Source organism: Zosterops lateralis, assembly GCF_965231275.1.
Source record: "Zosterops lateralis genome assembly, chromosome: 2".
Taxonomy (NCBI): Eukaryota; Metazoa; Chordata; class Aves; order Passeriformes; family Zosteropidae; genus Zosterops; species Zosterops lateralis.
The window spans coordinates 67,396,699-67,423,328 of record NC_139763.1 but is presented as its reverse complement, the minus strand read 5'-3'; the positions used below and the strand labels follow the sequence as shown (position 1 = coordinate 67,423,328).

General features: G+C 35.1%; 1 protein-coding gene across 1 annotated transcript in view; it reads left to right on the top strand.

The window, feature by feature from the left end:
- Positions 1 to 26,630, top strand: part of NBEA (neurobeachin) — a 453,768-nt gene that overhangs the window by 356,183 nt on the left and 70,955 nt on the right. Inside the window, exons 42-45 of the mRNA XM_083884753.1 lie at positions 287 to 389; positions 6,071 to 6,186; positions 15,647 to 15,759; positions 24,534 to 24,674. Of these exons, the coding sequence (XP_083740879.1) occupies positions 287 to 389; positions 6,071 to 6,186; positions 15,647 to 15,759; positions 24,534 to 24,674 (473 nt within the window). The remainder of the gene's footprint in view (positions 1 to 286; positions 390 to 6,070; positions 6,187 to 15,646; positions 15,760 to 24,533; positions 24,675 to 26,630) is intronic.

Genomic DNA, 26,630 nt, shown 5'->3' with positions numbered 1-26,630 from the left:
TGATAAGAGATTTTATGAGTTAATAGTAAGGCGTTGTTCCTCTAAGTAAACAACACCCAGGTCTTCTGCAAAATGGGAGATTTAATGCTAAAATGTTAACCAGCTAATTATACAGAGGTGTGAAGAATGAGAGGAATTTCTGTAGTACCTTGGATCCCCAGGAGGATAAAAGTGGAACTGACTTCTCCCTCCAGATAAAAAACTGAGCATTTTAAAAATATATGCAGGTGAAGAAACAGACTTTTGCAAATGTTTTACTGCTACATATTTTCCTTTCTTCATTTAGCTTCTGTTATGTTTAATTTTCCTGACCAAGCAACAGTGAAAAAAGTTGTATACAGCTTACCACGTGTTGGAGTAGGAACCAGCTATGGTTTGCCACAAGCCAGGTAATTCAATTAACCTAGTTTTAATATTTTTTATTTATTATACTATATAGTTGATATTTTTTTAAATGGCTGTTCTAAAACATTATTCCTGTAAAGAAACTCTAGATTTACTTTTTCTTAAGGTTAGTATGAGAAACATTACCGTTTACTTACTATATGGCCTGTTAGTATATGAAATAAAGTAAAAGTATTGTAAATTAGATAATTAGAATTTGCCTTTTCAATTACAGAAAATAAGCACCTTCTGGTGAAAATACTTACACCTCATCTCTTCAGCGTCTGTTTTCCAGTCATGTTTTATAAATGTATAATCAAATGTTCATCCTTGCTGTGATTGTTATGGCAGGATGTGTAATGGAACTTAACTAGGTTTTGTATTTGCTGAATGTAAATTATTTTATCTACATGAATGTGTGGGATTTTACTTTCCTTATCAGTGTGGTGGCTATTTTCCCGTTTCCAAATTTCTTCCATTCGTTAGTATAAGGCATTCTTTTCTTTCCAAAATTAAGGAGCATTCATATTTTTGAAAGAACAACTAAGGTTGTTCTTGACTTTTAGAGATTTTCACATGCTATGTACAACTACAGTTTTTTATTTCCTCATCAACATCAACATCGAATCAGCCTATGGCCAGAAATAAGGCTGGAAATTTTAGATCCTGTATTATAAAAGTATTCCTATTTCAGGGATGAGTGAAATGATCTTCATGTGAACTTCACTGAATTGGAGAGGGGACATTTTTTTGTTTGTTTTTTGGTTCAGAATAAAATCCTGGTCAAAATGAGACAAAAATAAAGAAATACAAGGGAGTGAGGAAACAGCATGATATTAACAAAATATGGTGCTTTGGGCTCAGACCCCCATTTGGCTTGATTTGACCAAAAAGCTAATGACTTAATCATCAGTGTAGTGTCTGGGATGTGCCTTTCTCTTTCTTTAATTTCCTACAATCCAAAACTTCACATTGTCCTTGTTTTATCCCAGTGCAAAATGTGGAAATACTCTGAAGCGTCAAAACATTTGTAGAATTGGAGAACTATTTCATTCCCAGGTGAACATCATTCCCTGTCATGAGCCCAAGAGTCTCATGATACCTAAGGCTTGATCTCCTGAATGTGCTGAAGTCTTTAGGCAAACTGCCAAATTTCTCAAGTTTTCATTGAGATCAAGGCAAAGTTGGGACATTTATTTGGAAGGCGCATCTTGTTAATATTTGCATTGTTCTTCCATATACTAAAGTTAAAGGAAATGCTGTCTCTAAATGGAAAGTAATAGTATTCTTTTCTGAAATAGAAATGGCCACATGTTCTGGCACAAACAAAATGCAAATTTCTCAATCAGAATTTCATATTTACAGTGACATTTTTTACTTTTGAAATTCATATCCTTTGTGCATTATTCAGTGAATAATTGTCTGGAAAAGTTTGTTGATATATAATTATTTAGAAAAGTTTCAGCTTCAATATAATATGCAGTTATTTCCATACCTTTTTGATTAAAGTTCAATTTGAATGGGAAATGGGCTTCCTAGCCTTCAGAATATATCTGGCATATGGTAGTGAAGTTATTTTTCTTTCCTTTTTTGTGTAATCACAGTATAATTTATGCACAATAAAGACTCCATAATCATGTTTTTTGTTTTTTGTTTTTTTTTTTTTTTTTCCTCTGTCTACATACCCTTATTGTCTTCAGTAGTGGAGTAACTGAGGGGAAATCTGGCTCTCTAACTACTCTTTAGTCAATCTTTTGTTGATGTTAGAATATAGTTTTCCTTCCTATTATTATATTGGCTCTAGAATGCTAATTTTTAAAATTATGCTTATTTGTATAACTAAAATAAAGAGAAATTATGTTGAGTAACCAATCAAATAGAGCTGCTATACTGAGTAAAACATTTTCCTTTTTTTAATCATCACAGTTTTTCTGATTAAATTATACCTTAAAATATCTTAACAAAAGGAGACTTTTCTGGTTGTTTTGCTTAAGTTCTTTTGTTCTGTTTATGCAAGTAATATTTCCTTTCTGATACTATTCTGATAAATGTCACCTAGAGTTAATTAAAGTATCATAAAGGCTTACATTCAGGATAGAAACATTCCAAAGAAGTAAATTACTTTTAATGCAGTACATGGCTTTTAAGTGTATTTCTGTTTTCATGGTGAAATCCTTCAATTTACAAAGGTGCAAGGAAGCAGAAGTAAATAGAAATATTTATGATCTAATGGCTCAAATGATTAGAAGCAGGTGAACCATTATGACTTCCTAAGGCTTTACAGACCTGTGGCTCAGAGCAAGTCTTCAGTTTGGTTCTTTGCTGCCTTTCCAAACAGCCTGTTTAATGCTTTGATTCAACAAAGAGTTCAAGCCTGTGCTTAATATTACAAAGAAGTAATTACATCCTTAAAATCAGTCACATGTTGGAGAGTTCAGTGTGATTTGGTAATCAAATTAGTCTGTCTTTGATAAATGCATTTTCAGTGTTCCTAAAACATGTTGCATGGTTTCCTTATGACCTTGCCGAAAGATACAACTGAGCAGACAATGATGCGTCTTTTAACTTCTGCAGCTCCATGTGATTCCACATAGGTAGAGTAATATCCACTTTTTTAGCATGGTATTACCAGGCTACTTTTTATGGTTCTAACACCTCAGGTGTAATTTACTGTGTCTTTTTATTGAGGGCAACATCACAGAAACCAACTATGAGCTGCCTGGTGGTTTCATAGTGTATAGAGATCAAAAAATTGGTGAAAGATACAGCATCTTCACCACTAAACATACTGACACCTTTCACTGAAATTCTGTGGGCTATTAATGCATTTGAGAAAACAATGCCATCAGTTAATAAAATTTAGAAATTCAAATTTTTTTTTTTTCTGAAAAAATTACATTTTGGATGTTACAGTAACTATATTCAACATCAGCTCAGCTCTGCCATGTCAGCAGCTTGGTGATGAATTTCCAGATCTCAGTACAGCTAGTTGCAGAGGTTGAGTTTTGTGAAGGGAGAGAGGTAGAAAAACTAAGATTTGATGCCATCGAAGTATAAAACCCTTTTTCGAACTTTGATTAAAAGTCAGTGTTGATGAGGTTCTTGCCTTTCCTTTGGAAATTACTTTTCCAAGTCTTAATTTTTTTTTCTCTGAACAGGAGCAACACAACACATAATATCATGCAGGTGCAAGATACCTAAATATTTTTTGTATGAGATTGCATTGTAGCTAACTAAATGAAAAGTGACTGTGAAAGGGGATGTGTCACATTCCACATATGGGATATATAACATCCCTTCCTTCACCAAAATGCCATGAGTTGTTTTCTAAATACATTTAAATATATAAAAATTGAAAAAATTGGATCATTCTGTTGTAGATTAGAGTCTTCTGCAGTTCCCATTTTGAGTGGATATTTCTTGGCTCTCTAGAAGAAAAGGAAGCACATTCATTTGTGCATCTTCATATTGGTGATGGCATATTGAAGAAAGAAATGGTTTGATCAAAGTTGGGTGGTTTTAGCAAAACAGAAAACAGTGGGTCTTCCTGTGTTAGCTGAAACAAGCAGGTGTGGAACCAATTTATTGTGCATAATTTCTTCCAGTCTCTGTGGAAAAAAATGTGAATCTTTCAAACACTGTAGATATGGAGTAAATAAGGACATTTTTAGTATATTTTGATTTTCTGTAGAGTTCACTCAAATCAGGCATTCAAATGCAAAGTCCAGCACTTTGACAGTTTATGGATTTTTGAGACTCCCTAGGAGATTGTGAATAAAGTCTAAAAGCAGCTACTAGGATGTACTGATACATAAATGTTTTGTCATGGGGGGAACAGAAAGTCTGTAACAGAAATGCTTTGTAAATTTAATGATCTCTATTTTTATTCTTTGTGTTTATTAATTTATATGTAGCATTAGTCGAAATTTACTGGAAACCTTACGTGTTTGAGGGTTCTACTATAAAAATGGTTATTATTCTATAAAATGCAATATTAAGTATGATTACATTCAGATATTTCTTTAGATAAATTGTTTCATAAGCATGATAGAAACAACTTTAAAATATGTTGCATTGTCTCCTGTGTACCAATAAAGGATACTTTGATATCCTATAGCCTACTGTAAAATAAGGCTAGCCAAGCTGGCAAGATCTAATGTGTGTTATTTGGGTAAATACACTTGCATGGTCATTTTTGTATGCCCAGCCTGTAAGCTGAAATATGGCAGACATTGACAACTTACACACTGGCAGTTTAGACAAATAATTGTAATAAGTGTACACTCCAGTCGCATACCAATACCAACTCTCCCTTTCTCAGCAAAAAGAGTTTAGTGCATCTCTAGGAGTATGTTCATGTATCTTTAGAAGTAGAGGGTTCACATTTTTTTGTAAACACTGCCCGGTTTGACACCTTGTATATGACTAAGTTTTAAGAAGATACTCAACTTCCAGAGTCTAAAAATAATGCACAGCGTGCCCAGGGTCCAACTGAAAGCTGAAGCATTGGACATCCCTATTTAGTCTTGATAAGCCTTGTAAATGGTATTGCATACGTTCTTTAAATTCATTCAATTCAGACTATGCTTTAAGAATTGTCTTTTATTTTTGTTGGTTTTAACAGGTATAACAATTTCTGTATTTCTGCACATTTTTAAGATCTCAATTCCTTTTAAAAAAGGTATCGGACGAGATGAATTTATTTTCCTTCTAAAAATTTCCTTGTCTTTTTTTTGTTAGACAAGAACTTCTTTCTCTAGAAATGAGTTTTGAACAATGAGACTGCTTCTGCCTGTTACAGATTTTTTTCTTTAATGAATTAGTCTAGACTGACTCTAGTCTCCTATATTTTATGAACCAAGGACAGTATATATATTGGTTAATTAAAGAGGTATTTGGTAATTTGGTTATTGTGATGTTGTCAAATTGAATATAGAAGAGTTGAGGTGTTCTGCTTTTCTCTTCCTTGGCATGTAGTTTGATCCTTTCTCCCCTATCCAGTCATGTAAGTTTCAAAAAAAAAGGGTGGAAATTGAGTATCATAGAAGCTTCTGCTCCTCTTCCAAATTTGAATGAAATACAATTTAGACGTCACTATGAAGAGACAGGCGGACGAACATGTGAGCAGATAACTGAGTAAAATTTGTTTCTTTCACAAATCAGGCTATAAACAGAAATCTTCAAGCTTACTGGGATATGGGAAAGAATCATGGGTAGTTGACCATAGAGAGGGTGCACAAATTGTGTAATAAATACAGTCAACTAGTGTGATGGAAGTGTATGTCACTTTAATCTATCACTCACTCACATTAATGAACTTATTAACGTTTTGAAACGGGGAAATGGTATTCCTCTTTTATTCCTTCTGGACAAGCCTGGCACCAGGAGGTCTGCATTTTCTTTTAATCTCAGTCTTTTAACCAGATTCAGAATAAAATAAGGCACAAAATATATTATTCTGATTTATTGCAATGTTGTAGTAGTGATAAAATAAAATATAGTTCCTAATTTTAGCCATTTCTCAAATAAGGGTAATAGTGTCTTTTTGGTTTTATTAAATGAAATAATAATAAAAAAAAAACAACTCTGAGAGAATCTGAAATAATTCACACTAAAAATGTTGCACTACATCTTAGCATTTAATGAGACTCTTAAAAAAACCCCATTCTTTAAATGTATTTCCTAGGAGAATCTCTTTGGCCACACCTCGACAACTTTATAAATCCTCCAACATGACTCAGCGCTGGCAGAGACGGGAGATATCCAACTTTGAATATTTGATGTTCCTCAATACTATAGCAGGTAAGGCTTCTGGTTCTTTAATCCCTTGTAATATGTTTATGTTTGTCAAAGTCTTGAGTAACGTGGCTTGATAAAATACATTTATCCCTCTAGAATTCAGCTGCAGCTTTGTGATATATTCTGAAACACACACATTAAATTTTATCAGAAAATGCACTACCTATCAAGGAGACTTTAGATTCATGTATTGCTGTGAAAGCTGTTCCTCGCTCCCCTTCTGCCATTTCCTCTGCTGACAGCTTTGTCTGAAGCTTTATTAGAGTCAACAAACCATTGCCAGAGAGTGTCTGGAAATAATAATGGGAAAATGTAATTTTGCTACTTCATCATTCTCAGCAACAGCAACTAGACAGCAGAATAACAACAGTATTCTGCCTAGTACAGATGTCACCTGGATTGTGGTATGATTAGATTACAGCATCTTTTCTCATTTAGTTCTTTGAGATGAAATATAATATCAGATTAGGTATTTAAAATGAGAAATAACTGCCATAGACATCCATTTGTTATTGGTAAAAGAAGAGCTTTTCTGGCAATTGTCATTAATTAAACATTCAGGAAGATATTATTCCTTTCACCTTTCCCTTTTCTACGTGTTAACTCCAGTGTTAATTTTAAATGTAAAAAGCAGCAGTTTTCTACACCATATACAGAGATTCCAGGAGGTTGTCTACTATTATGATTCCTGCCTGTAGCTCACATGCTGCTTGTGAACCTGCCTGTGGAGAGCCTCATACAGACATTTCACTTCAGTGAGCTTTAATTTGAAACCCAAATTAAATTCCACCAGGCATCACTTTGTACTCCAGTGTTAAAACTCTCATCTTTACTTAGTCCTTAGACTTTTATGCGCGAGGTTATCCTCAGGCCAGACACAAGACACGTGTAAGTGTGAAACCCAGAGGTAGCACTCGTTACGCTGACCAGTCTGAGGACAGTCACTATGTTCTTCCCAGTAGGGCAGTGGCAGAATTCAGGAGCTGTCAAACTCACTTGCTTTGAACCCTCAGGCTTTGGCCTCTATGCTTAGATGGTAGTCATCTTCCATGCATCCAGTCTTATGGATGTTAATAAATGTGTCATCAACTTATCCCAGTGTGATACAGAAGTGTTACCACTGAGCAGTTGGAAATCTGAGGGCATGTTTACCTTGTGCAGTGGAGCAAAAAGCAGAATCCCTAAAACTACTGGAGATCCGGGCTGGAAAGTCCATATGGTGAAGTCGAGTGCAGGCTCACCAGCTTGGTTCCCAAGCATTTTAGCTGCAGTCCCGCAGATCTCTGCTGGAGGAAGGAGCCCTGCTGAGTGTTTATTGCCTCTGGTGCAATGCCAGAATGCCTCTATCCTGCTTCTGGACACTGGCCTGTCTCCAGCTGCTCCGTGCCTCTCACATATCCGCTGCCCTTCTACTGATGAGGAAATGCAGGCGGACCCTTGCTGGCTCCCTGCCTGCCTCACCTGAGCTTGGAGGATTTACTGGAGGGCTGGGAAGTTAGCCTAAGTCCCTTCAGCCCTTGCCCAATACATTATTGACAGAACTGTCCTTCTCGGGTAATTTCCTTTTTAATGTATTCATTTCTTCTGGAAGCAGTGAATTTAAGTTCTTTAAATGAGAGTAGAAAAGAGATAAGCCATTATTTTTACTTTATTATTATTATTATTATTTTTTTTTTTTTTTAATAATTTTAAAAGTCCGTGGTCATTATTTTTTAGATACCTCACCAAAGCATCCATCTGGAAGACAGCATAATGTCTGAAGTAATTTAGAAATTGCAGTAGCACTTACACTAAAATATCTATCAGTTAACAAGCTTCAGCCTGAATGGATTCCCTCAGAGTATCTCAGAGGTCTCAACAAAAGTATTTTTTTGACCTGTTGTTTGATACTAGTACTGCTGGGCAGGCTTTATAGCTGAACACTTGGGGTGATTGCATGAGACAGGATTCTCTTGAGGTCATTTACTGTCACTCATCTGCCTTCCAACAGGATGGCTTGATAATAGCATTCAAGATTCCACCTACTCTGGCCAAGGTTTGAAGGATTACTGACTATTTGTTATTTTTGGTGTGTGTCCATGAATTTCAGTCCTATTTGAATAAACTGTTTAGTCACTGTCCCTAGGAGTGTCTCTCTCTGACTCAAGGCAGTTAATTTCTAGCAGTTTTATTGGTATCAGTCTCTTATAGGTAAATCTCATTTGTTTATGTAATCTCATTGATTAATTGCACAGGATGCCTTGCTCATTTCACACCATTTTCTACCATCTCATAAAATCTTTCAGCAGTATGTGATTTATTCTGGTGTCTGGTACAAGCTTTACTGGCTAGCTCTCTCATGGTCAGAATATGAAGGGTACAGCCTTGTACCTGTGATGTTTTGTGGGTCTGAACCTCAGACTGAAACGTGGTTATGGCGTGGAAGAAGGAGGACTCTCACGCGGGAAGCAGAAAGGTTTATTCAACCCCAAAGCCCATATGAAGAGTGAGCTCAGGGGTTTAGGTTGCCCATTAAGTACAGAGGTGTCTCCTGGGCAAAGAGATACCTAGAACCAATCCTGGGAAAGGGGGGGAGTGACCAAGAACAGAGGATAATTGGCAGGGCCATCTATGGACAGAAAGGGGAGTGGGGAACCTGATACCTGGCTGAGTCACCCTGAAGCTCCACCAGCACTCTCAAACATCCTCAACAAGACTGAAAATTATGTGGAAGACTGGCTGAATGATTTGTTACTGGACTGGGGTTTCCCATAGTGGACCAGGTTTCTGGTCAAAGCTGGACTGCTGATGTTGTTTGTTATAGTTGTAGTTTTAATTGCTTTTTGTGTTATTAAGTATGGTTCAAAAAATGATTCATAAACTAATCCCTAATGATTAGTTTACTGCACCCCCTGAAATAAACCGAGTAGCTATGCCTGCAGATCCTGAAGATGAAGACAAACCAGAAGAATCTATCTCGCTGGAGGTGGATGAAGATGAAATCCTGCCTCCTGAAAGATATTGGCCCTTTCCCTATCCGATAGAAGAATGTCCACCGATCATGAGCAGGATGAAATTTCATGTTTTGAATCTGGGAGTCCCTCTCCTCAGATGCAAGACACTTCCTATTAAGTAAAAGAAAAGGGGGAGATGTTGCAGTGTGATTTTTTTAAAAATTAGAATAAAACCTGTCTTTGGTAGCTGAACTTGCCAATGACACACACAAAACCTTTTCTGAAAATAACGTTAGAGAGTGAAAGCTGACTGAAACCCAACAGGCAACTCTACACATGACAATAGCCTCTTTATTCCAGTTTGGAGCAAAACCCAAAGTTTTCCAGCTTTTTGACAGAAGCAAAAAATCCCCTTAAGTTTTTTTTTTGGAAGATCAACCAGGTTTTGTAGTTTCAATTAAGTCTGCGCTTCATCTAGAAAGTTCGGTTCCAAAAATTCGTGAAGTACTTGAGGGTATTTGCAAGGAATCTCCTCATAACGTTCCTGGCAAGCCAGAAACCCACCCACAATAGAGTGCATATGAGCCCTAAGTCCCCACTTCATGCGGGAGAATGCTTCAAATAAGAAATATATGTTAGAAAGTCTAGAAGTTCTCACATGCCCAAGCTGCTCCTGGCTCCACCAGTGCATGGTCTTGTATCACCAGGGCCTGAGATCTGGGGAAGTGCAGGGTCGAGAGCTGTGAGGCTGACAAAGAGTGACACCACTGCTTTTACAGCTGTGCCTATAATTCCATAAGTCTTTTTGAAAGGTGTTCCTCAAAAATGTTTCCCTTACAACCTACAAATAGGTGTTTTCTGATGAAGCACTAACAAAATTAATAACTCTACCAGAAATACAATACTGTATTGCAAAGCAAAGAACCTCCACTAACTTGTTGCCTGCCCAAGTACACCTGTATTAAACAGATACACAATATTATATGCACTGTAGACAAGACCCTCAGCAGTCAGAAGAAAATACAGGATTTTCAATTTTGTACACAAAAATAGAGTACTGAATGTACTTGTGACCTCCTTTCCTAAGTAAAGATGTATTTTGTTTTCTTCTTGGAAATTCAATTTCCAATTACAGTCCTAATTATACTCTTTTGTAATGAGATTCCATAAGAAATATTTCTTACAAGTTACAACTTCTTTGCCAGTAATTGTTAGTGTAGTAGCAATGACCTAGTTTTAGAATATAACTGTTTATTTAAGCAGCATCTTATTCTCTAGCGGTATTATTGTTTTCAGCTATTGAGAAGTATATCCATCCTCTTTTTTTATTATTATTCTTGTTGCCATTAAGCTCCTACTAGCTTATTCAGCAAATCTGAGCTGTAGCTTAGTCAAAAACATGGAGGTTTGACACTTAAGAATTGTGGATTATTTGCTGGTATGTAGGTGATAAGTAAGGTCACTTCACTGTTTTTTCTTCTCATCCAAATAGAGGTCCACTAAGGGAGTGATTTAGTACATCTTTTGCCCATTCTTTGTAGCTTCCTTTCTTTTTCTTACAATGGTGCTTAATTAAGCTTTACAAAAGACTAAGAAAGCACTCATGTTTTCTTGTGATCCTCTCTGAAATTACACAAGAAGCAGTAGCCTTGGAAGTATGATGTTCGAAAGTGAGGGTTCTGACACCAGCCTATTTCTCTCACTGTGACATCATGCAGCTGGGTCCTTTCCCTCAAGAAGTCCTTTGCCTGTTAATACTGTTAATTACACACACTGGTTGGTGGCTGTACAACAGAACCACTGAAATAAATATATGAATCTCTTCTTAAATCTCTCCCTAGTTTGCTGGTATGTCTGTCCTGAGAAGCATGGCCCCTGGCTGTTCTATATGTCCTTAATAGTTGAAGTATCCTCTTGAAAAAAATCCATCGTTCTATGATGTTTACTTTAATTCTTTCATCATCTTATTATCCCTTAGAAACATTGCCGTGCTTCATGTTTAGTTTAATTGTTTGTGCTGTGATCTATGCTCATGACATAATAACTTTCTACTTCAGCTCCCAAAGATGTCTCTTTTTAGATCATTTCCTATCCACTCCTATGTGTAATTTCTGGCACTTGTGTTGGCCTGATGGCTCCCTGCAATTTCGGTTCAAAATCTCTCTCCATCTTTCAAAACTCTCTAAAGCCTTGTTTCAACCTGTTTCTCTGTTCCTCTAGTCAGCTATTTTCTTGCCTCCCTCTTTTGTTTCCAAGCTCTTCACCTCTTTCTTGCCCTCTTTTCTGGCTTGAGCATATTTCATCCTGTTTACAGCTCTGGGCTTTCCTCCCAAAGGTAAACACAGCACTCTGCTACTTATCAATCAGTCTCAGGGTTATACTCTCTATGCCCCTGGTTTTTGTCCTGGCTGTGTAGACATAAGCCTTCCTGGTCGCCTCCTGCCCTCCTCCCTCTACCTGCTTCATTCTCAGGGATCCTTTTGTTTTTGCTATGATTATATTAATTGTCCTCCCTGCACAGGGCCAGCATATCTGTCAACTGAACCCTCTGGGTGATATAAGAAACAAGTAATTTTTCACTATTCTCGATTAAAAGGTTATTAAAAAGAGTGCTTAAATGTAATCCCACTACAGCAAAAGGTATCAAGAAGAGTGTGAACAAGAAGTTGGTTTTCATATCATTGCAGTGCTCGCTGTTTTAGCTAGGAGTCTAGATTTCAAATCTATTTCTCAGTATTTAACTAATTTCTGCTGTTTGATTTCAAATTGCCATATATTAAATGTGTGCTTGCATTAGTATTTATTGGAATTTTAATTCTTTTAAATCCTAATGCCACTGCTTTTAAAAGAAATGAAGAATAATTGCATCCATAATTTTTGTGAGTAATTTTTTCTTGTGGAAAGGGATTATTTTTAAAGGTTTATGGAAAAAACTGACACCCTCAATTAGGTAATAAATTCAGATGAACTTCTTCCCCCTCACCATTTTTTTTTGCCTGTTAAGCATTTTCCACTTTTTTACTCTGTGATGTACAAGCCCTCACTGGTTAATTATGTATATATTTAGCTACTGCATGTGTTGGGCTTATTATTGTCATCTAATTAGATGTAACTTGAACGACTTACTTCTAGAAAAATCATTAAAAATTCTTTCCTAATGACCTAGAGATGACAAAATGTCTGTAAAGTGTGAAGAAGCAGACAAGCACAGGAACATCGCTCTTAAGGAGTGTTAATCCAGATGCTGCAATCATCTAATTAAACAATATTTTGCTGTCATTAACATTTTCACCAAGGAATTGCAGTTATAATTTCTTTGTCAGCTGTCTCTAGCTCACTTTACCTTAGAAACTAAAGTGCCATATAAAAACATTAAATTGGATGGTTTAATTAAAAAGTTGGGTTTTTTTTAATGAAGAAACATATCCAGTATTTCTGAGATCTCATTTACTATGCCTCATTTTTATTGTTCAAGTAGATTAGTGTCACAGGGTTTGTGATATTTAATATTCAGCCTTTAATATTAATCCCTGTAAGCCTGCTTGAGGGGAAATCTGAAGGTTCTGAAAAGGTATAGGGACTACCAATAGTCATACAGGTTTATGTTCTATATTTATTTAGCTAAAGAAAGGACCAAATAATTCTTGCTGGAAGCACCAGGCAGTTGATGAGATGGCTAAGTATATTCATCTGCTGACTTTACTTTGAAAATAATCAATTGTGAAGCCAGAACAGATCAAGACAGCATTTCTAATAAAGTGAAACCACTAATATTTATGCATGTTTAGAATTAGGGATTTGTAATCCCATTATAGGCCTAGATCACTGTCCTCCACTCAGAGAAGTACATATGTGTGGTCTTACCTTGTAGGTTTGCTCTCTTTTCATGATTCAAATTAGGTTCATCTTCTCAAGTCATTTTTATTTGTTGATATTAAGGAAGAAATTGTTGAACTGAGAAAAAAAATCACTAACTTTTTATCAAACAAATTAAGAGCTATTCTTAGTAGTTATTATCTTCATAAATAAAACATGTTTTATAAAAATTGAAGTAGGAGAGAATATTTTAATTCTTTTCACAAGACTTATATTTACCAAATACATACTCTTGAAGGCTTCATTATTTGCAATTTTTCCTACCTAAGCTGAGAGAGAAGCTCCTTCAAATTATTTCTCACTGTGGGTTAAAAAACTGCATGGAGGAGTTACTGCAGTGTTCTGACATGGAGCTAGTGTTACATGATAATTTCTTCATGTGTCTACACTAAAAGTAACCCCTCAGCAAAAGAGAACTCATACACCAGCGAGGCTCAGGATTGCTTTTTCCTTGTTCTGTTCACACATTTATGATTTTTCCATATGGAATGGGAACAAACAACAAGAATCTTGTTGACTGAATAGTGAAATTGACTTGATATGAAATGAATGAAATAAGTATCAAAATTAAATGAAATCATAATATGAAAAAAAATCTCAATTTTGAAATTAAAAGTAATTTTGTGTGACCCAACATTTCCTTTCAAAATTTTGCAAAAGGATGTTTTCACTTTTTAAATACTTACATAAAATGCGTATTCTTTAAGATTTTTTTATTACTTTGAGCTCTTTTCCATACAAATTCTGATTCTACAGAATCTTCATTTTTGCTTATGCTTTGTAATAGACTACAATCATCTCAGTCATTCTCTTCCTGGATCTCAAAGTTCTTTTAGTCTGCTCTCTGTATAAACACAAATGTCTTTCCGTTGTGGAAGCTTTTGCATGCTCTTCTGTTAACTAAAGTTTCTGATGGTGAGAAAAACATTTATTATATGAAGATGTATTTTCATAGAGGGTATATTTTAAAGCACCCATAATTTGATAATCTCAAGAAACTTTACAAGTCAGATGCAATTAAACCCTTGCCAAAGAGGAGTACAATATTCTGATTTGATGGATGTAGAAAATGAGGCAGAATTGTCTTCCTTCAAAACATATAGAGCCCCCTCCCAGAAGTCTAAAAGAATAAATTTCTAGCAGAGAACACCTTTCCTTTTCCTCCCTTACAAGGATAAATTCTGGTATATATCTTGATTTAGTTGTTTGATACATTCTTGTTCTGTGCAAGAGTCATTTCGCATTCATTCATTCATTCATTCATTCATTGTTGATATTAAAGAAGAGGTGTTTTTTTTCTATCCATCTTGATTTGTGTATGTAGCACACAGTGCTGGAACTGCTTGTTTGACAAAGTTATATTTGCACATAATTTTTTTTTTTTGTATTCTTGTGAACATCTATATTTTCAGAGTGTAAAAATGAGGATGCACAATTTTTAAGTGTATGCACTTCTGTATTCAGTGAAACTGTGTACAAAATAAAAACATGCTTTTTGTTCATCAACTTCTATTGAAAAAATAAGGTGTTTGTAGAGCAGTGAAAGTTTCACATTTCATTAAAGCAGAACTGATTTTTGTGGAGAATTGCAACTGCTACTCAGAACAAGGAAGCCTGTGTTTTCCTGGGTTTTGTGCCCCAGGAATCTGTCCAGAATCTGGAAGGAAGCAGTTAGTGAGACAGGGCTGTAAATCTGCTGCAGGACTGGGAATTACTAACCTGGATTACTTCAGTCTGCTAATTATATTATATAAATGCACACACACATATATTTATGACCTGATTTTGTTTTTAAAAACACATGTTGCATATTGTGTGGCTCTCACTGCAGCAATAGGAGGGACAGTTCTGTACTAAGATTTTTCATTTGTCTAATCACTGAAATGTTAGATTTTACTAAATACTAGAGAGTACAAAAATAACAGCCCAAACATTTTCTTTGCAATGAATTCATAATTTTTTGTTCATTGCAGTTGCAGGCTGTTCTTTTGAAATAGCATCTAAAGATGGTTTTTACACATTTAAGCTGCTGAGATGACAGCAGTATTTATTTCATGATTGAAGAGAGTGGCCTGGGGTAGTCAGCTCTGTCTTTTACACAGGAGAACTGTATTTTAATTTTCAAAGTGATTAAAAAATAGTGTTACAGCAAACATTACTTTCATCACTCTGATTCCACAGTTGCTGTGGGATCTCACCATCTCTTCAGTGAAGAACCATAGGGAAGGATGGATTAGCATGGACTATCTAGGATAAACCTAGATTTGCAAACCTCAAATTTACCCCCTTGCTGTTTGGAGCCTCTTTTTTGCTTTGCCAGCTATGATAAGTTGCTAGGAAAGTAGTAATCTAGATCTTTTGGATTTTTACATTAATGCTATAAAAATATTTTGATGGAAATAAAAAAGAAAATGTTTATGGTGCATTTTAGTCGATCTTAAAAGATACTGCGTTTTTTATAGTATTTCAATTTGTGTGTTGACTTCTGGTTCAAGAGAAGTGCATCTAAATGGCTGCTTTTGTCTGGAAGATTTATTCCTGATTCTGTGGTGGGAACTGGGAACATGTGATGCAACAAATGTAACCACTAGATTTTTTTCTAGCTGGACAAGTGGACACTATTTCCTAATTCTTAAAACTTTCCTTTTCAATAGGACGAACATACAATGATCTGAACCAATACCCTGTATTTCCGTGGGTTTTAACAAACTATGAATCTGAGGAGTTAGATTTGACCCTTCCAGGCAACTTCAGAGATCTTTCAAAGGTATGCTTCATTATTGTTAAAGAACAGTCAGCCAGCCCTTTTAGAAAGACATTTTGTTTTATGTTTATAGTCTGGTTAAATAAGGTCTCTATCTTAAACTCATTAAAGTCTGAACTAGAATTTTATATTTGAGAATTATTTTGTACTGAATCTCTACATTGTGCCACTTCCATGTCCCTGACTTATCTGGTTCCAAATCTGCAACTCCTCCGTACCTTCTGACTTATGGAACAGGAGTGCATCAGACCACTTGATCTCACTAATAATGCCTCTTAGTTTATAAAAGCTGATCATTTGGAAATAAAAAGCTTGGACTAATATTTCACTTTATTTTGCAGTGATTAGAATGATAATATAGTATCAGCATCTTCTTTCGATTTAATAGTTAGTAAAAGGGTATTTTGTATTTTAGATCCTGGAGTATCTGGTCCTTATTGTTATTTGTTGGGGGTTTTTCCATCCAACCCGATTTGGGCACTTAGCGCTTTATAATAAAAAAAAAAAAAATGTAGCTTTTTTTTTTTCTCTAATAGCACCACATTGTTATCAGTACCCAGCTCTGGTACTCTGGTTGTGTTAACAGACTGCAGAGAAGATCTGTCCTGGCCAAGCATAGCAAAAACATATGGAGGGGCTCTGCTTTTGGCCAGCTAAAATAAAGACAAAAAAGAGGTCCTGAAACTGAGTTGTGGGAAGTATCATTTTCCTGGTTGCTATCAGCTAAGAAAATGTATGCACTATCTTGCCAGTGAAGGTGGCAAGATAGTGCATAGTCCTGCAACATCCCCAGTGTGAGGTTTCTGCTTTCTGGTGTGTCGGCTTTCTTGCATCTTACCACAGCTCCTCAGCCAAGTGGGGGAAGTTGCTTGTACAAATTGAGTGAGGCTCAAAACCACAGGAAGCTGTCACTCACTGCCTTTAGCAGGGAGGCTGGAGAGGAGAAAATGACCCCTAAGACCTGTTCTGCAGTCCTGTGCTGCAGACCCTACATTCCCTTCTGCTGCTGGGCAGACGTAAGTGTTTCTGGGGTTTATGCTTTAAATCTGGATTTCTTTCCTCCTCTCCTGCAAGCACACATCCTGGGGAGCAATGGAGACATCCTGCCCTGGATATTTGACAGTTTCATCTCTGCTGGAAAGAGTGTGCTTGCAGTACCTCCAGATGTGTTGTAACCATTCCTGGAAGCCTGCTTTTGTAAGACGTCCAAAATAATTTGAGTAGGACTTGAATTCATAATAGCAGATAGAGACGCCTAAGTTTACACTCGCTTTTTTTCTTTTTTCTTAGACAAATAAAAAAATAAATAAGCAAATAAACCCAGAATTTACAGCACATTCACAGTACACCTCAAAAGGAAATAAACTGCTTGATACTTCCGTTAGGTTATGTAAAGTTTCTGACCTTTCACAGTATTATAGGTATGTTTCACAAATGTGGTTTTCAGTTCTGTAACACCATTGTAATCTGTGCCAAGAACAATAAAAGATCCACAGATGTGACTTAAAAAAAGACCTGTGATCATTTTACACTGGCTTGTTCTCTAGCATGTATAAAAGTATTGCTGGCTTAGAGTTGTTCAGAAAGATAAACCTTTCATTAAGGTGCTTACACTTTTCAAAATCTCTCAAATTCACTTTCTGTAAGTATTAATAGCACTGCATGTGGTGAAATGCAACAAGATTAGACAGTGTCTCATGAGTCCTTTGCAAGGTATTTAGTTTGATTCAATCCAAAATTTTATAGCAATCGACTAAAATATGTGATTGCTACAGGAAATAGTGTGATGGCTGAATAGATAGGTTTTCCTCATGAGTTAGTAAAGACTCATTATGGAATTAGTGCATGTATAGCTTATTAAGTATCACTGTACTGTTATTAGTGCTCTCCTCAAAAGAAATGTAAAATCAAGTCCATGGCTATTTATTTTTCATCAAGAATCCATGCATGTGCACATTTTCTTGCAAATTTGAAAACTTACCAAAAGCTATTGGTGGTTTCCTCTGGAACAGCCAAGGCTTTGGCCACTGAAAAACCTACACAGAACTAGTCAAGGAAAATGACCTTTCCTTTCTGGCAATATCTGGGCTCCATTTATCCATGGATGTATGAGAAAACACATGTGAAATCTCTAAAGTGTTGTGGAATACCTCAGAATAAAAGGATTGTAATTGTCAAATTTTTTTGCAGTGTTTGTTATAATAATATCTGAGAGATGTCATTTTTCCATTGTTTTAAAAGGAAAAATAGGTTTATTATTTACTTTAAAGTGCAGTGGCCAGTTAGTATGAAATGCCTGACTTGGGCTGTTAAGCATTACTTGCATCCTGTTTCAATTTTTGCATTATCAGTAAAAATCTTAAAGATTTGAATGTCTCTGAGGTATTGCCTTGTCAATTCTGTTTTCCTTTTTGATATTGTCCTGTATCTGTGAGTCCTTTATTTTCTTTTCATGGAGGTAAATCCTGAGTAGCCTGGTGCTTAAAAGCAGGAGTTAGTGATTTGTTGTGGACAATATTGAAGGAGGTTCTGCTATCAAGCCTCAGCCAGACCTCTGGGACAGGCCCACACAGTATCCTTTCCATGAGGAGCAACTTCCTTATGTCAGATTTTGCCCTGCAATGGAGACATGTTGCTGCAGATCTGATGGCAGATCAGAACTTCCAGCTAAACTGTTGATGGATAAAATCTCCTTTGTTAGTTCCTGACCTTCTGTCTTCCTGTAAATTTTGCCCTTCTTAGTTTTGCTAAGCCTCTGTCCTTGATATTCAGCAATAAATAGTCCTCAAACAATATTTTGAAATTATTTAGAATTTTAACACTATTGCATATATGGTAAAAGCCCACAAAAGCAATGAAAGTAAAAGAGAAGTCACCGACCATGCTTTGTTTTCTTTGTTTAAAATAGTTTTTGCAGTTAAATGTAGGTGCTACATCTAGACTTCAAAAAATACTTTGTGTATTCTTGCTCAAAGTTCATACAGTACTCTAATGTCAGTTCTGATAGTTGACTACATGACTTTTCAAAATTCTTAATCTTTGGCTTCTAGGCTTTCTGTATAAAATATGACACATCACCTTTGTGATATCACAACTCCTAAGTGAACATACATATCAAATGCAATTCATATGTTTTTGGAGATGAAATTAGAGGTGTTTGTCTTGCTCACAATGTCAGTGATGGAGTAAAACATGTGCCTTTTGCATTTAGTCCAAACTTAAATATTTACATTCATGCAAAGCCATCTTGAATATGTAATTTGTCCTTTCTTTCCATTCTATTTTATTCTGGTTTTATGTGGCACTCCTTATTGCAGTATTTTTACATCCAGATGTTATTTGTTCTTTTAGGACAATTATATTTAAATATTAGTTTGAAAATTCCTCTGTCCTTTTTCTTTTAAGTGTTTGGAAATTCTGTTCTCAAAGCTTTTTGGTTTTTTCCTTTTACATTTGGGTTTATATTTAAAACCAGGGTTCATGGGCATGGAATGTGCCATAGCAGTGGGATACATTGCACCTCTCATTTGATTAGACAGTGGAGGTTCAAGTTTTATTCATTACATATACAAGGTTAAAGGTTATATTTATTGTTTGACAGGATCAAAAGCTAATGAAAGAGGCTGTCATAGATACATAGATTATCTTTTCAGTATCAAACCATCAGGTGATCTGCTTATTTTCTTCTTTGTTGAGATCTCCTTTAGAAGAATACTTAGGATGTTAAACATCAGTCCAGGAAACATGTACACAGCCCTTACTATACAGTTATTTTATGTGAGGTTCAAGACACGTAAAATATGGTGTGGTTTTTTTGTATAAAATTGTATGACTTTTACTTGTAAATTATAGTGAATGCATAGTTTTGACATGCTGCATTGTCCCTGCTCATTAAAGTGTAAAGGGGAATTTCTCCTCATTTACTTCCAGTCATACATCCTGTTAAATAAAATGATTTCTTCACCAGGCAAAGTAATACTAATATTGACATGTGTATGAAACATCACACACCCATTCATTGAGTGGAAAAAATTATGTTTTGTTAATATAGAAGGTGTTTGACTGATGGGTGGTGATAAGCATAACCACTTTTCCTTATTACTGTGCCATTTCAAGAAAAGGAAGTGATAAAGCCTCAAGGCTTTATCAAATGTAATAATGCAAATGAACACATCCAAGTGTGAATATTTCAAGGCAACCACTCTTAATACTTCCAAAAATGTATATGCTGTGGAATGGAGTTTATGGGCTTATTAAGAGCCTTTCGTTGAAAAAATGAAATAATTTTCTGTAAAATTTAACTTGTCTCTTCATCATATGCAACTCTTCCATGAGAAGAAGAACTACACACAATTAAAGCCACACAATTAAACCTGTTTTTCTCTAGATAAAAAATTAATTTACTGTGTGAAACTCTGGTACTAAAAATCTGTGAGTGCTCTTATGTTTGATATTGTTAATATCTGATTTTCATGTTAGGATGCTGCAGAAAAATCTGTTTCCAAATTTGGATGAAATTGCAATTTATTTTTAAGTTTAAGGTATCATCCTAAGACATCTTATTTATAGGTTGTTGTTCAGTGGGTGTTTTTTAATAAAAAAGCAAGCAATCATGAAAAGCTCAGTAAGTTGTGTTTTCAGCTGGAGCCAAATAAAGCCAGGTTCAATATTCCTTTGTACCTAGCTACTTTGTGCAATACATCACCAAAAACAAACAAACAAACAAAAACCAAAAACAAAACCAAAAACAGATAAGGTAGCTGCTGCATGAATTAGAGTCAAGTTAAGAAGAATATTTCAATGGCTAGATAAATAGGATGCTACATTCAGTTCTACTCTCATGAGAGATTATAATTCTAGGAAAGTAGCTGGCAAATAAACAGATATTACATGAACCAACGTAACACATCCAGTGGAAGGAAAACACTAGATGTAAGATGTATTAACAATATGTATTGACTTGTTCAAAGGCCAGATATATAGACATTAGCCAGATAAAAAAGGAAGATGTAGTAGTGTGGTTTTAATGTTAAAGTAAATACTTGCCTTCTTTTTAAATAGAAGAAAGAAACATAAAATAAACTGAAGTAACAGGATTTAGTGCATCAAAAGTAAAGTGGCTGAATAGGCATTGTCATTCAGTGACCTGTTCTGTTTGTTTGGAGTAAAGAATATCTTATGAAACCATTATGTGGGAAGTTAATTCTATTTATGGGTCCTTACAGAGGGCTTTTTGCAATAAAAAGACAAATGGTGTGTTTGGAAAAAGCATTTTATAAAACGTTATGAAAAGAACTTTCAAAATAATGTTTAGAACATTTTATTTTACTGAAATTCAGTGTCTGTATTTGTTTTATGCTTAAGATATGGACTGAGACTTAGTATATAGATTGAGCTTTGCCTTTGTATTGTTTGGGTGAGTCATTTCAATCAATGCACACACCAACAGAATCTCAGTCAAATGGAAATAATATTATTTCCTTCCATTATTTGAAGTTACAGGGATTGATCCATGAATAAAATTTATTTGCATTTTATATCCATGATATTAGATTAAAACCAATGTGATTGACCTTCTGGGCTGAGAATGGCACAGTAAAGCTATGAAAAGTGACCAAAACTCCATATATCCTACACATTTCACAAGAAATGTGAGAGACTACCCTTACTGTAACTGTAGAACTTGTCATCTAATCGGACCCTAGCTTCCTTCCTTCCTTCCTTCCTTCCTTCCTTCCTTCCTTCCTTCCTTCCTTCCTTCCTTCCTTCCTTCCTTCCTTCCTTCCTTCCTTCCTTCCCTTTCCCGGGAAAGGATCCCAATAACGTTTCTTCCCAGAGATTTTTCTCATGAAAATTGCAGTATCACACAAAACCAGAAATTACTCTCATTGGTATTTCATTTAGAGGCTCCATTTTGTTCAGACCATGTTTTGTCCATTTCAGGATTTTTCTTCAAATGAATCCTAAAGTAATTGAAACAAAACAAAACAAGACAAAACAAAAAACAAAACAAAAAACAAAACAAAACAAAACAAAACAAACAAAAAAAAAACACAAAACAAAACAAAACAAAACAAAACAAAACAAAACAAAAAAAAAAAAAAAAAAAAAAAAAAAAAAAAAAAAAAAACACGTAGATAATGACTCTGAAAAGAATATTGATGAGGATGAAGGTAATCCAGAATATTGCTTTTCAGGTTTATCATATAATACAAATAATCATATATGTTCTGAAGGTAGATTATTTTAGCTACTTTTACAGGCATTTCTATATGAAAATGGGAATGCACCATCTTACATCGTTATACATTTTATCTTTAAAATTGAAGTAACACCTCTCACTGAGCAACCTAGAAAACATAATGGTATGTTTGCATTAGTATGTTATGTGACTTTAAAAATTATTGTCAAATTCTTGAGAGAAATAACCTTTTTATTAAATGCAACTATATATATTATATTAAAAATGTTATTTCAAGGTACTGTTTAAACCATCATTAAAATTTTGCTAGTCTATAAAATAAAATACCCAGTAATTATTTTGAGCATCCGTTATACCTCACAGGCCTTGTTACTGTAGTCAATTTACAGTGAATAATGAAAACACATCGCTTATTTGATGAAAGACTTCTCATCAGCATCAACTGTATTTTGAAAGGCCAGGAGTTTTCCATATTTTCAATCTTGCATTAATCATCATATTCATTCTCCACTGTGCCTTCAAACCTATATGTACAATAATGTGGTGACAGATGATGTCTCTGTCTTCCATATCCTCAGAATTCACTGCAGCATAGGATAAGATACCCCTTCATAGTGGAGGGAAGAGATATTCTCAGGGTGTTCCTCAATTACAAATACAATCTCACCAATTTGTCTGCTATTTTGTGTTCCCTTCTCAGAGGGGGTGAACATTTCATTTTAACAGACTATGGTGTGAATTACTGCTTTAGCTCTTGAAATGTGCAGTTGGGACTGGAATTTTTTCTGCCAGAGAAGTGGATGCACAGTACCTTAATGAGGGTGGTGTCAGCAGGTTCCATCCAGTCCCCACAGCAACCCAGAGCCTGATACAATTTAGCAAAGTGCACATATATCTGCACAGTTTGTCAGTCTAATGGGAAAAGAATGTCTCTTTCATGGAAGGTGTTGAACAACCATTTTTATATAATGATAACTTAAAGGCTATACTACTGCCAGTGTGTTTCCTGACACTGGCAGGACATGCAACAAAACCAAATATGACAAAAATGCAAATATTTATTTTTTCCTATTGCCTGGAAAGTGTTAGGGAATGGCTCATACTTCTCTTTCAAGAATGTTTTGTGAGGTCTTTCAGTGCAGTCTGCACCAGATAACACCAATCCTTTGGGATTACTCAATCATTTTACACATATGAGAAAACTATTAACATCTCCATGATGCAGCAAAGTATTAAGCATCCAGAGTGCTTCATGTGAAAATATTGAAATAATGATGTTTTTAAATGTAAGTGTTCACCAAAGACTATTTAAAAACAAGCTCTAAAACAAAAAATATCATGCTCTATGTGAGCTCTTTAAGCAGCTATCTCAAGAAAACACAGCAGTGCTGAAAGAATAAAATGCTTGCAGCTTTAAAATATTTTAGCTACATATCATGTAGTGAAACACAAAGATTTGACCTTGTAGTGGTATTTTCTTTCCAAGTTACTTTAGATTTTAATTCAGTAAAAAAATTGTGCAGCGAAATAAAATACAAAAAATACTGTTAGCATTTTGAAAAGGGTCAAAGTCCTTTCCTAAACATTTTTTCCATACCCTTAATATTATCAATTCTAATTAAAATTTGTTTAATGCAAATAAAGTAATAATGGTAAACTAAAATAAATTTATACAATTATTTGGTGTGGACGTGTGCTCTCCTCTAATATTAAGCCCCCTGTGTTTGGTTAATTTTACTTTAAAAGCTAAAATCTATATTTTCTTTATCCAAGTAACTTTTGCATCACACAGTAATACACTTTGCAAAAACTTCTGAGATAAAGTGGGTTAAAAAATCATAAAAACTTGTATTCCTCAAGTAGCCACATCAAAGCCAATATTTCGTACTAGTGCCTTACATCTCTTTTGTTTTTCACCTAATTTTTATAGATTTTCCTTTAGGTTTGCTCAGAATGGACTTTGAATTTGTGAATAATTTCCACATTCTATTGTTTTCAAGCACAAAGCTTGTTTGCTTTGTTCAATGAAACGTGGCTTTGTTCAGCCCGAAAGTACACGCAGTCCTGAGGACTGTGCATGGTTTTTAAGTATCTCTGCTTAGGATCACCAGACACCATCAGCAGTTCCGCGTGAAATCTTTTCATCATGAACTGAGCATTGCAAAGTATCCTGTGTGAGCAAAAGTCAGTTTTCATTAGCTGTGTGATTATGGTGAATGACAGCAACAGAAATATTAGTTTGGCCTCAATGCATTTTAAATGCAGTTTTAGAAGTCTATTTCCAGAACAATGTTACTGAACTAATTGGGAAACAACTTATACTTCAAGAGGGTCCTGAAAGTTTGCAGATGTGGATCACTTGTGTTTGTCAGTTAAAATAAGGAAACTCATAAGACTTTTGGTACAACAAAGCCTTTGAAAATAAGCTTATAGCAGTCTCAGGGGTTACTACAGCATGAATGTGTTTGGTTACAGAGTCTCCTGTGCAGTGAATCTTTATGCAGAATTAACATGTGCCGTATCAGACAGGCTGCCTTTCAGCTGATAATATATTTGACCTCTTATCACTTTACAGCCTATTGGTGCTTTGAACCCAAAGAGAGCTGTCTTCTATGCAGAACGGTATGAGACATGGGAAGATGATCAGACTCCACCTTATCATTACAACACCCACTACTCTACTTCTACTTCTACCTTGGCTTGGCTTGTTCGTATTGTAAGTATTTCTGGATACTGGTTTTTATGAGTGTCTTTATTTACAGCATCTCTTCTGTCTTCTGTTTTGTTTTGTTTTGTTTTTTATGAAAGCACGTTTTATTAAAACCTCAGTGTTCTTCCCTAGCTTAAAATCTCAGAAATTCTCTCTATATATTTTTATATACTCATTTGTAGTGATAAAGGAGTCCTTCCTACCCAAACAATACAAAATAAATTTGAACATAAAATTGTGTTGGTATAAGGATGTATACAATGAGAAAAATGCATCTAAACTAAATCCAGCCCCCAGATATATCTCTAGATAATACAGAAATCTGATATTGCTCATATTCATTTATTATTTTCAGCTAGGGACAGATCCATGGAACATTAAAAAAAACCCTTTAGTAAGAACATTAAACTGTCACATGTAGAGGGGAATTATATAACCAGTTTTATATTAGAGCAGCATAGAGTAATATCTTATGCAAATGAACTCTGCTTCTAAATTAATGAATATATCTACAGTTTTCAGAAATGTAAAAATGTGCATTCTGACTTCAAACTGTTATGTCAGTTCTGGAAACCTCATGCTCCTATGACCAAAACCAGATCTAGGGAAGGGGACTAAACTTCAAAGATAGAAAGAATCTGAATTCAGTGTATGTGTTATCACAATTATTTACAGACTAAAGAGTGTTGATGAGACACTGAAGGTTTCACAGAGAAACCCGAATTATTAAAAATTGAGTGACTGTGTAATTACTTAAGTTAAAGTACAACCCACCAATAAAAATCTTTTACATAAGGTGTATTCTCAGCATGTTTTGCATACAACAAAGCAACAGAGAGTCACACAGAGCTTGATAATCAAGTTTTCACTCATCTCAGCTTCTCTCAGACATTTATTTTTTTATGCTCACAAGGGAATTCATGTATCCGTGAGTTCAGGATATACTTCTTAAACCATGGGAAAGTGGTGATTACACTCCTGTGTTGGGTGACCACTGTATTCCTTTTAAATGTTGCTAAATTATTTGTCTACTGAATACATTTTGTGGTACACATGTGCTTCTTTGTTGCCTTAAAGTAGATTAAAAACAGTAGTTTTATTTGCATGTTTATCTATTAATTTTGGCTGCTGAACAGCAAAAGATCCCCTCTTGCTAGTTGACAAATTCTCAGAGCTGAAAGTCTGGTTACAGGCTGAATGTACAACACACCAAGGAGTTTTCATTTCCTGTATTAGGCTAATACAATGTCAGTTTTTACTACTATTGTTTATGTACTACTGTAGATGTTCTTGCTCTTTTTGTGTTCTCACCTAAAAGAGCAAGAGAACAAGGTATTTGTGTTGATGACCTTTCAATATAGACCTTACAAATTACATTTGTTAGAGCAAACAATATATGTGAGAATAGAAAGCAGAAGTAGAAACCACTGATATCCAAAGAAGAGGTTGCCAGTGAGGGACACTCCTACACAGGTATCTCAAAGATTATTTAAATATGGTTGAGCAGCAAAGAAAAGCAGTCTCTAATGAGAGTAGACAATAGAAGTGAAAGAGGACAAATCCAGGGAAAGTTCGAACCTCAGAAAAGGCAAAAAAAGATAATAGTATGATAAAACTGGATAAGGCAGCAAATGGAAGCCCTAAATAGATATTTGAAAATAAGTATGTACAGAGGAAAAGATTATGGCAATGAAGATTTTAAAGTCACAGTGATCTATAGAGAGATATTTTTGTTACAAAATAAAGGATGAAATATCCTAAGGGAGAAGATTGTGCCAGTGAAATTAATAGATAAGACTAGGTCAGATTTCTGTAAGTTAAAGTAGTATTTCTTGCTTGTGAATTTCTTGAGCTAGAGATTTGATGTTAGTTTCTGAAGAAGACTATAAGAAAAAGTAAATTACGTCTAGTCCAAAAAGAGGAAGGTGACACATTAAGAGATGCAGAGATTCAGATAGAAAA